At 38.7% G+C, this 12196-nt stretch overlaps 1 protein-coding gene across 13 annotated transcripts in view; it reads right to left on the bottom strand.

The window, feature by feature from the left end:
- Positions 1-12196, bottom strand: part of MYO9A (myosin IXA) — a 483806-nt gene that overhangs the window by 332163 nt on the left and 139447 nt on the right. For all 13 annotated transcript variants that reach the window (XM_059658301.1, XM_059658294.1, XM_059658330.1 and 10 more), the window contains exons 5-6: positions 8294-8393; positions 6126-6182 (exon numbers count right to left, since the gene is read on the bottom strand). In XM_059658301.1, the coding sequence (XP_059514284.1) occupies positions 6126-6182; positions 8294-8393 (157 nt within the window). The remainder of the gene's footprint in view (positions 1-6125; positions 6183-8293; positions 8394-12196) is intronic.

The raw sequence follows: 12196 nt of genomic DNA, 5'->3' as shown, positions 1-12196 counted from the left end.
GGAAACATTACAGATTCTAAAGATCCTACTCAAATTGCATCAGGATCTACCTATATACTGCAGCATGTCTACCTCATAGAAAAATAGGCTGCCAGGTATTATACAGATGTTTGGATTCCTACAAAGGTAGTAGTAATGACCACGGTGTGCACTTGTTCTCATTGGATAGTAAAATCTAATTCCTCTGCAGCATGGTAGACATGACAGTATTCTGAGATTTATTATGATAATTCTCATTAAAACTTTGCCTCATAGTTGGACCCTAAAATCATTCAAAGATTGGCTCTGAAAAATAAGAAGTTATTCAAAACTAGCTTTAAGGTAAAACTATTTGAATAGATGATTACTGTTTAAAGAAGGGAAATTAGCATTAATAATTGTCTTCTACATATGGGAGTTATGATGAGAGAGTCACTTCACATATATAATCTCACTAAATCCTCAAAACACAAAAAGATGGGTATGTATATATAACTGTATGTCCATTTGTAGGGAAGAAACAGAATCAGCGGTTAAATAACTCGCCTATATGACATGGACAGCCAAACCAAAATCTATCCAGTACTAAATATTCTGCATTACCATGTAACACTAGTTGCTTGAGCTTATTTAATAGGATAATTCTTAAAAGAAATTAAATCACCATCCAATAGATAACACTAGGTTCTCTGTTAAAAGCAATTTTCTCATTATAGTTTCCCTTGGGATCATTTATACAATTCCATAATATGTATGATAAGTAATATAGCACAACTAGCATTACAGTCCTTACCAATTCTCTCTTCCTATAATTCTAGTTATATAAGTTCTTCTTTAAAATATATTTATATTGATTTCAGAGAGGAAAGGAAAAGGAGAAAGAGAGAGAAACATCAATGATGAGAGAGAATCATTGATTGGCTGCCTCCTGCATGCCCCCTACTGGGGATCAAACCTGAAACCCAGGCATCTTCCCTTGACCGGAATCAAACCCAGGACCTTTAGTCCGCAGGCTGACGCTCTATCCACTGAGCCAAACCAGATAGGACTATATAAGTTCTAATAACAGAGAGGAAAACAAAGTTTAGATAGCCCCAAAATATACTATGAGGAGGAGCTAAGAGGAAAGGACAAAAGATCCTCGGACTGACTGATTGCTTTCATTAATTTTACTTATGAAAAAAACCAACAACAGAAAATATAATTAAAGTTCAAACTATAATACACTTGAAAACAAGAAGCAGGATGGTGGTGATGAAAGTAATCTTAAGGGTGTAGGAGAATATGGCTGTAAAAATCCTTCCAAAAGGAAAAAATGGATAATGATGATTCCAATGGTGGCAGCAGTGGTGGAAACATTTACTGTGCACTTACTAAGGATTAAGCACTCTGTCAGGCTGTTTAGATGCACTAATTTAATACTCACAAAAGATAAAGGCCATTATTAACTCCTTAAATAAATTATAGAAACAAAAGAATTAAGTGACCTGATCAGGTTCTCAAAACTAGTAAGTGGTTGAGCCAGTATTCAAGTTAGGTCTGTTTACTTTGGAGCGCAAATTCATAAGCATTATTTAGACTATCTAAAGAACAGCAGATCTGTTCACAATTTTATTATAATCTCTGCACAGAAAATCAAGTCTTATATTGGCCATGAGTTTCTAGGTCTCTTACCTACTTCCCAATGGTATAATAAGTGAGAAATAGAAGCCTCTCAACAGTGGAAAAAGAGCATAAAATTTTTCTACTAAAATTTATCAGAATCTATACATTTAAATGTCTAAAATTTACTTTCCAAAATGTTAAATTGCTTGACTTATTAGAAAATGCTAACACAAACTTTGAAGGGAAAAATTAATGTCCATAATTACTGATGTTTTTCAACTCTGAAATAAGCTTGTTTTGTAATTAGTGGAGTTTCTTATCACATGAAGTAAGAATTAAAATGCTGGTTATTTAAAGCAAGGACTAAGATACTTTATGTTTCCAAAAGGACCTGTTAATAAATTAGTTCATTATGTAAGTAATTGACATAGATGAGTGTGTGTTTTCAGCCTATTACATTGACCTAATTGCAAACTAAAGGGAAGGAAAAAGATTATTTTGTGTCTTTTATATGATTATAAAGTTGTCCTCATAAAATATAACAAATAAAGGTAAATTTACCTTATCAACACTAATAAAAGGGAAAAATGGTAATTGGCGTACGAGCTACCCTTTTCATTGGCTAATCAGGGCTATATGCAAATTAACTGCCAACTGAGATGGCAGTTAACTGCCAACAAGTTGGCGGTTAATTTGCATATGTAGGCACAATGCAGGGAGGCCAAAGGGAAAGCAGGAAGAAGCCCCCTGCCACTGACAGTGATCAGAAACCCAGGGGGGAGCTAAGAGCTGGGGGGCCCCACAGCCATGATCGGAGAATCGGGCGCCTTTTCCGCCCTGGCCAGTGATAGCAGGAAGTAGGGGTGGAGCCAGCGATGGGAGCTGGGCACGGTCGAAGCTGGAAGTCCCAGGAGCTAGGGGCCCCTTGCCTGGGCCTAAAGCGAAGCCCACGATCGCGGGGCTGCTGCAGCTGCGGGTCCCCACTGCCCAGGCCGAACGCCTAGGCCAGAGGCATCAGGCCTGGGCAAGGGGCCGATCCTGCGATTGGAGGGTGATGGGGGTCAATGCCTGAGGGCTCCCAGTATGTGAGAGGGGGCAGGCTGGGCTGAGGGACACTCCCCCCCCCACACACACCCAGTGCACGGGGATCAGCGGAGCCGCGAGGCCTCCCGGCACCAGCATCAGTGTGACAGGGGGCAGTGCCCAAACCCCCTGAACCCCCTGATCGCCCTGCGGCTCTGTGTGCGACAGGGGGCGGGGCCACAACCTCCCTATCCGCCCTGCTCTGTTCGGGACAGGGGAAGGCGCCCCAACCCCCTGATCAGCCCTGCTCTGTGCCTGATAGGGGGGAGCTCCCCAACCCCCTGATCGCTCTGCGGCTCTGTGTGTGACAGGGTGTGGTGCCCCAACCCCCTCCCCCCCCCGCCCCCCCCAACGGGTCCTGCTCTGTGTGTGACAGGGTAGAGCCATAACCTCCCCTTCGGCCCTGCCCTGAGTGTGAGAGTGGCGGCGCCCCAACCCCCCTGATGGGCCCTGCTCTGTGCGTGACAGGGGGTGGCGCCGCAACCTCCCCATCGACCCTGCCTTGAGTGTGACAGGGGGCGGTGCCCCAGCCCCCCAATCGGCCCTACCCTGAGCGTGACTGAGGGTGGCATCGCAGCCTCCTGATCCTCCCTGCTCTGTGCATGACATGGGGCGGTGCCCCAACTCCCCAAATGGCCCTGCTCTGAGCCCGACCAGGGGCTGCACCTAGGGATTGGGCCTGCCCTCTACCACCCGGCAGCAGGTCTAAGCCAGCAGGTCGTTATCTCCCGAGGGGTCCCAGACTGGGAGAGGGCACAGGCCGGGCTGAGGGACCCCCCCCCCTCCCTCCCCGAGTGCACAAATTTTTGTGCACCGGGCCTCTAGTCATTTTATATTCTACTAGAGGCCCAGCGCACAAAATCATGTGGGTCGGGTCCCTAGGCCTAACCTCCTGTAATCAGGGCTATCTTCTGCCTGTTCACCAATCCCCAGGCTGAATGCCGCCTCCGCCGCAGGGCTGCTCGGGGACTAAGGCCTGTGGGAAAGTGTGTGCTGGAGACTTCACCTCCATGTGTGTGTGCTGGGTCACTGCTGATGGAATGCGCTGCCGCTATTGCCACTGGGGCTGGGGGTTGAGTCACTGACTGAAGCTGTGGGGCACACCCCCGACCTACCTGCCCCGGCATGAGTGGCCTCGAGCAGGCAGCGCAATCCATCAGCAGCCAGCCCAGCACACACGCATTGAGGTGAAGTCGCCAGCACTTGCTTTCCCACAGGCCTGAGCCCCCTATCAGCAGGGGATGAGCTGGTGATCCCAACGACCTGACAGTCAACCTAGTCCTCCCGCCACCCAACCCAATTCCCCCGTTCACCATTGCTGAATCATCAGAGCCTGCTCAATGCACCTCATGATAACCGGTCATTTGGTCATCTTGGTCATCACGGACACTGACTTTTTATATATAGAGATATGCCCTTAAATCACTCAATTTACCAGGTGTACCAGTTAATAATTGTGGATTTTGTAATCAAAGAAAACACAATAATTTCAAGAGAAACATCAAAAGTGATTTATTCAAAGAAATGTCCATCACTAGCTACACATTTCCCCATCTTTCAGGTAATTTGTGGATACCATCCCAATAGAACTTTTCTTGTTTTGAGGCAAACCATTCAGAGACCCAATTTTCCACTTCTTTGTACGTTTTGAAATGCTGCTCAGAAAATGCATGTGCCATCGATTGTAACAAGTGGTAATCTGAAGGAGCAAGGTCTATGGAATACAGCGGGTGGGTTAATATTTCCCAGGAAAGATCTTGTAACGTGTCTTTGACTGGTTTTAAAGTGTGTGATGGTGTGTCATCATGAAGCAAAATTACTTTGCCGTGTCTTCTGGCCCATTCTGGTCATTTTATGATCAAAGCGTGGTTCAAATTGATTATTTGTTGTCGGTAGTGATCAGTATTAACAGTTTCACCTGGTTTTAGAAGCTCATAATACACCACACCTTCCTGATCCCACCAAACATAGAACACTGTCTTCTTTCCGAAGAGATTTGGCCTTGCAGTCGATGTTGATGGTTGACCTGGATCAACCCATGATTCTGTGCATTTGGGATTCTCAAAATAAATCCACTTTCCATCGCCAGTCACAATTCGAGGCAAAAAAGACTTTCTTTCGTGCCATTGAAGCAACATTTTACTGATGGCTTTTCGGTTTGCCACTTGTCTTTTGTTCAGTTGATGTAGCACCCGTTTTTCTTCCTTTAAAATCTTTCCCATTGCTTGTAAATGATTGGAAATTGTTTGCCGAGCAACATTTAATCTTTCTGCAAGTTGTTATTTACTTTGACATGCATCTTCATCCAATAATGCTTGTTAATAGTTGGTCTTCAAACTTTTTCAGTTGACCTGGACGTTCTTTATCTTTCATATCGAAATCATCACTTTTAAAGCATTTAAACCAGCGTTCACAAGTATCTTGAGATGGAGCATGTTCACCATAAGCTTCCTGAAGTATATGATAACTTTCAGCAGCATTTTTCTTCAACATAAAGTAATGAATTAAAACTTCCCGCAAATGCTCTTTTTTGGCACAAAATTCAACATTTTTAAACGTAAAAATATCTATGATGTTAACACCTTCAGAAAATTTGACATATGAAGTTTTGAAGCTTGCTGTCAATACAACAAAATAGCATACATATCAAATCACATATATATCAACATATGTGCAATTCCATCTATTGAAAAAAGTCCACATTATTAACCGGTACACCTGGTAAAACATGAAATAATATAAAGCATAAAATATAAATATAGCCTCCCTTGCTATTAAAAAATCAGAAAAATTACACATGCATTCAGATGTAGACTGCTAACTGACACATAAAACAGGAAGGATATAACTTTTAAAAATAAATAATAAATACTACTCATGTGAGTAAACCACTAAAAATTTTTGAGAAAAAAAATGTTAAGGAGAAATCCCCTGTAGTTCATAAGGATCCACATCAATGCTGAAATCAGGAATGCAATCAATTTATTATTTGTCACATTAAATACTAAATATAACTGTTAGCAGAAAAATATCTAAAAAAAGTAAATTAAATGATTTTTAGTCAACAAACCATATATATCAATTGAAAGAAATTTAACAGTAAGTTTTTCCTAGATTGTTTGTATGTCAGCTGATTTTCTTTCTAAGTCATGAAATAGATGCACATGAGCAAGATAAGGGCCCCTTAAGAGGAACATACAGGCCGAAACCGGTTTGGCTCAGTGGATAGAGCGCCAGCCTGCGGACTGAAGGGTCCCAGGTTCGATTCCGGTCAAGGGCATGTACCTGGGTTGCGGGCACATCCCCAGTAGGAGATGTGCAGGAGGCGGCTGATCGATGTTTCTCTCTCATCGATGTTTCTAACTCTCTCTCTCTCTCCCTTCCTCTCTGTAAAAAATCAATAAAATATATTTTTTTAAAAAAAGAGGAACATACAGTATTTAGGTACTTGTACTGACCGGCTCAGAATCACAGCAATAATCATCCCAGCTCTGTCTGAGGGGTTTCTTTGTTATCTGAAAGTAAGGCAGATTAGTTAGGTAGAAATAATAGTTATTACACTTTTCTAATAATCTCATAGTGTTCAGATGTCACTGATGCTATCCAAAAAAAGTTATTTTGTATAACAGCATAAAACAAGAAACAACCAGGTAAACATTCCAATTCTGAGGGATCATATATTATTATAACCACTAGAGGCCCAGTGCACTGGAATTTTCATGCACTGGGAGGAGGGGTGTCCCTCAGCCTGGCCTGCCCCCTTCACAGTCCAGGGGCCCTCAGGGGATATCCTACTGATGGCTTAGGCCCACTCCCCACAGTTTGGCCTCCCTCTGCAGGAGGTGACCAGGCTGATCAGGGGAAGGCACCACTCCCATCACCTCACCGCTGCTGCTCCCTCTGGCCTCCCTCTGCAGGGGGCAACCAGGCCAATCAGGGGAAGGCGCCGCCACCATCACCCTGCTGCTGCTGCCACTGCCAGCCGCCGCAGCTGCCGGCCCTCCTCAGCCCTCGCAGCCACTGCAGCTTTGTCTGGAAGGACATCCAGAAGACATCCAATCTATCCAGTCTAATTACCATTTTTCTCTTTTATTAGTGTTGATACCTACTATTGTCCAGTGACTCTGAGATTTTTATTAACTGCTGAGTCTCATATTTATGAATACTGACCTAATGACAAGAATACATATGGCATGGCCACCGATTACAAAAAATCTGGAAGAACAGTAACTCTAAACTTCTCTAATATGAACAACTATCAGCTCATTTGTGGGCAATTACTACTTTTTAAAAATAAATATATTTAATTACCCAAATATAATGAAAATCGTTTAAACAGGGGAGGAGGTAAAATCAGAAGCCCCATCAATGTTTTTTTGTAAAAAATACTACTTAAGTCTATATATGACAAGTGCCTAGTATTATATCAGGAAGTGATATTTTTAATAATTTCATAGTTCTCAATATATCAATTCGAAGTTATTTCAATGTCACTTCAAAATTAAGAAATACCCGTTATACAGCAGGCTTTTTCTTCAGCAAAGTCTAAGATGTTTCTTTCATAACCCTAAATACATACTACAATCTTTCAGCCATTATCAAAGTGTCAATTTGCTTACAAAAACTTCATAAGGATTTTTTAATTACCATAAATGAATGTCTTTCCATAGATATTTTTGCCTCAAAAAATTAAAATAATAAGAAGGGGACATTGATGTACTATCATACCAATTCTATTAATGTTGGTCCTAGAATTTTTGCTAATATGAGAAATAATAAACTTAGTGAAATCAATGTAATGAAAAGTTTTGATAATTAGTACTTATTATGGAAGTTTGGGAGTATGATGTTAGTTTCAAGGAAGATAGAAATTTCCTAAGTCACTCCTTTGATAGATTTCATATTGAGTGTTTAACAGGATCATTCACTAAATTATGAAAATAATAATACCTTAAGGCAGTATTACAGTATAATGCAGAGAGGGTTATGTATTAGACCTCAAAATATGCAAATGAAATCTCAAGTAATCCCTTGCAAAGGTCAAGCATTAAGCATTGGTATCATTTAACAATATATACTAATATATATATATTTTATTGACTTGCGAGAGAGAGAAGGAAGAAAAGAAAGAAACCTCGATTTGTTGGTCCACTTATTTTTTAATTCCTTGGTTGCTTCTAGTTTGCACCCTGACCAAAGATCGAACTGGAACCGGAAGCTTGGCATATGGGGATGATGCTCTAAACAACTAATCAACCTGGGCAGGGAAGCATTAGTATCATTTAACATGGGTGGTCTGTAAAAGGTAAATTACTTTTGAGACAATAAACCATTTTTCTAACGTGGAGATACCTATAAATATTTTATTTTCTTAAAGAGTCTCAAAAAATGCAAAAGGCACACATATAACTACTCTTTTAAAACTCATGAGAGTAATAATTTTTAAATTTGAGAACTACATCACACAAATTTTTAGATTGCATGTTTGGAAATACTAATTAATATCCATTACCAGATTTGGAAAACAAAGTACTAAAAAAAAAAAAAAGAAAGAAAAGAAAACTGTTACTAAGAGCTAAAATTTAATAATGCCCTAAATTTGAAAATGCTTTTCATTAATGCTTACCTGATTAAGATAATGATATTCTTCTGGTTGTTTAAGATGGAATGCTAATCTCTCTTCTTCACTTGCTCCTGCCAGGAGGTAATAGAATACATGATAGTTCCTGTTGGAAACAAAGAAGCATGGTTTTATAATGAATATGATCTATGGTTATCATTTAACTGGGAAAAAAGCAAACATTAATTACTAAAATGTTTCAGCTTTGCTTCATTTTTAAAACAAAGGTGATAAGCTCAATATTTAAGTACTATAAAATAAAATAATGTTTTGGATGTTGAATTCAAAGCAGAGGGGTGAAGGCAAGAACATGGCAAAGTTATAACCTCTGAAAATTCTCTCCTTCATAAACCAATTAGAATACTTAGCAAATTTGTCAAAAATCAACATTTTAGAACTCTGGAAATTAACAGGTTTACAGCAATCCAGGAAGTGTTTATATAAGAGAAACGGCTGAATCTCAGTAAAACTGGTAAGCTTTGCGGCCTTTTAACTTGTCCTATTCAACCTGCTGCTTGCCAGATCTATGGTAGCCTTCAAAACCAACAGCTTACAATCCTGGTCAACACCGAAGCCTGGCAGTCTCCAAAGAGAGCCTGGTTCCATAAGAAATATCATTATCAGAACTGTCTGGAAGAACCCATATTCAAAATTGTCCTCATTTGACCTGACCGAAAGTAAACCAAGTGTGAAAATCTTTCCCCCAGGGGCATTTTTAGAAAAGAATTATAGGTAAATTTTTAATATGTTATTGTCTGAAGCAGTGGATTAAATGTTGGCGCAAAAAATAGACTAACCAAAAACTTTAAGGAAAACTCTGCGAATCTCCACCCAGTCTTTGAAAAGCTCCAATATATTGCTGAGAATCTAGATGACCATGCACATACATAAAGCTGTGCACATGCCCAGGGCTACATGCCAGCTCTGCAAATAGCAGAAGAGGTACTAAGCTCTCACTTCTGGTTAATCTTAATGGTCTGCACAAGCAGAAAGTAAAGGTGAAGGCAAAATTATAAAATGCCTATCTGATTGTGAAAGCCATGTCAAACTTACTATTTCCAAGCATTTAAGGAAATCTCTTTTTAATCATTAGGTAACCAAGCAGATATACTTCAATGCCCATACTTGAAAAAGAATACAGACCTCACGAAGTTAGCTCAGAAAAGTCAAGAAACAAACAGCAGGAACAAAAACAACAACCACAAATCCTGGGATGGGGAGAATTTCATATCTAGAGCTGCCACATGATTATTTCAAATGTCAAAATTTCAAAAAAAAATATGAGGGCATGCAAAGAAACAAAAAGGCATAGCACATACAAAAAAACATACATATATATCAATAGTAACTGTCCCTGAGGAATCTCAGGCATTACTATTAGACAACAGTTTTAAATATGTCCAAAAAACTAAAGGAAACTATGTTTAAAAGAACTAAAGGAAAATATGAGAATAATATCTCATCAAATGGACTATCAGTAAATCCACAGAACTTACCATAAATGTCAAAAAGGAATCTTAAAGTTGAAAAACATAGTTTAATTATAAAAATTTAAATTTAAAAAAAAACTAGAGGTCAATATCAGATCTGAACGGACAAGAAGAATGAATCAGTGAACTTGAAAACAGGTCAACTGAGAATAGACTAAGAAACAAAAAGAGAAATGAAGAAAACTGAACAGAGTCTCAGAGTTCTGTGGGACACCATTATACAGACAACAACACTAGCATAATGTAGAGTACCAAGATATGGACAATGCAAGTTCAAAACAAAAAGAGAAAAAAGTGCAGAAAGAATATTTAAAAAAATAATGACAAAGAACTCCCCAAATTTGGTGAATAATATTCTGTTCATCAAAGAAACTCAAAAAATTCCAGGTGGTGGAAGGGGAATCGAGATCCAAACCTAGACAAATCAAGACTGTTGAAAGAGAAAGACAAAATTTTCTTTTTTGTAATATTTCAACTCCAGTTGATGTTCAATATTGCTTTATATTAGTTTCAGGTATACAGCATAGTGATTAGACATTTATATAATTTATAGTGATCCCCCTAATAAGTCTAGTACCCACCAACCACCATACATAGCTATTACAATATTATTAACCATATTCCCTATGCCATACTTGACATACCCGTGATTATATTTTAACTACCAATTTGTACTTCTTAATTCCTTCACCTGTTTCACCCAGCCACCAATCCCAATTCCATCTGGCAACCATCATTTTGTTCTCTGTGTCTATGAGTCTGTTTCTGTTTTGTGTGTTCATTTCATTTTTTAGATTCAACATATAAGTGAAATCACATAGTATTTGTGTTTCTCACTGACTTATTTCACTAAGCATAATACCTTCTAGGTCCATCCATGTGGTCAAGCACAAAAGGTAAGATTTCATTCTTTTTATGACTAAGTAATAATATTCCATTGTATATATGTACCACCTCTTATTTATCTAGTCATCTACTGATGGACACTTAGGTTGCTTCCATATCTTGGTTATTGTAAATAATGCTACAATGAACATGGGAGTGCATATATCTTTTCAAATTAGTGTTTTGGATTTCATCAGATAAATACCCAAAAGTGGAATTGCTGGGTCATATGTTGAGTCTATTCTTAATTTTTTGAGGAACCTCCATACTGCTTTCATTGTGGCTGCACCAATTTGCAATCCTACTAACAATGCTTGATGTACCGTTTTCTCCACATCTTTGCCAACTCTTGTTCTTTGTTGCTTTGTTGATAAAAGCTATTCTTATAGGTGCGAGGTAATACATCATTGTGATTATAATGTGCATTGCTCTGATGATTAGTGATGTTGAGCATCTTTTCATGTTTATTGACCATCTGTATGTCTCATTTTAAAAAATGTCTATTCAAAAAAAAAAGATAAAAAATGTCTATTTAGGTCCTCTACCCATTTTTCACTGGATTGTTTGTTTTTTGGTGTTCAGTTGCATGAGATCCTTATATATTTTGGACATTCAGATGTATCATTGGTGAATATAATCTCCCATTCAGTAGGCTGTATTTTCATTTTGTTCATGATTTCCTTCGATGTGCAAAAACTCTTTAGTCTGATGTGGCCCCATTAGTTTATTTTCTCTTGTTTCCCTTGCCCAAGGAGACACATCTCAAAAAAAAATATTACCAAGAGAAATGTCAAAAAGTGTACTGCCTATGTTTTCTTCTAGGAGTTCTATGATTTCAAGTCTTACATTTAAGTCTCTAATTCATTTTAAGTTTGGTGTATGTTGTACGGTGATTCAGTTTCATTCTTTTGCATGTACCTGTCCAGTTTTCCCAATACAATTTATCTAATGGACTGTGTTTACACAATTGTATGTTCTTGCCTCCTTTGTCATATATTTATTAACCACATAAGTGTGGGTTTATTTCTGGTCTCTTTATTCTGTCCCATCGATCTGCGTGTCCATTTTTACGCCAGTACCATACCATTTTAATAACATCATCTTGTAGTATAGTTTGATATCAGGTAGCATGGCACCTCCAATTTTGTTCTTCTTTCTCAGATTGCTGTGGCTGTCTGGGGACTTCGGTGGTACCACTTAAATTTCAGGATTATTTGCTCTATTTATGTGAAAAAAATGCTGGGTGGGTTTTTTGATAGGAATTGAATAAAATCTATAAAATTCTTTGGGTAGTATGGACATTTTAACAATGTTCATTCTTCCTAACAATTCGCACAATATGCTTCCATTTATCTATAATACTGTCAATTTCTTTCTTCAACATTTTATAATTTTCAGAGTACACTTTTTTACCACCTTGGTTAAATTTTTTCGTGTTTTTTGATGCAATTATAAATGAAATTGTTTTCTTAATTTCTCTGAGAGGTCATTACTGATATATACACATACACCCAAATTCTGAATATTAATTATT

Source organism: Myotis daubentonii, chromosome 1 (assembly GCF_963259705.1).
Source record: "Myotis daubentonii chromosome 1, mMyoDau2.1, whole genome shotgun sequence".
Classification (NCBI taxonomy): Eukaryota; Metazoa; Chordata; class Mammalia; order Chiroptera; family Vespertilionidae; genus Myotis; species Myotis daubentonii.
This window is presented reverse-complemented; position numbering and strand designations above follow the sequence as displayed.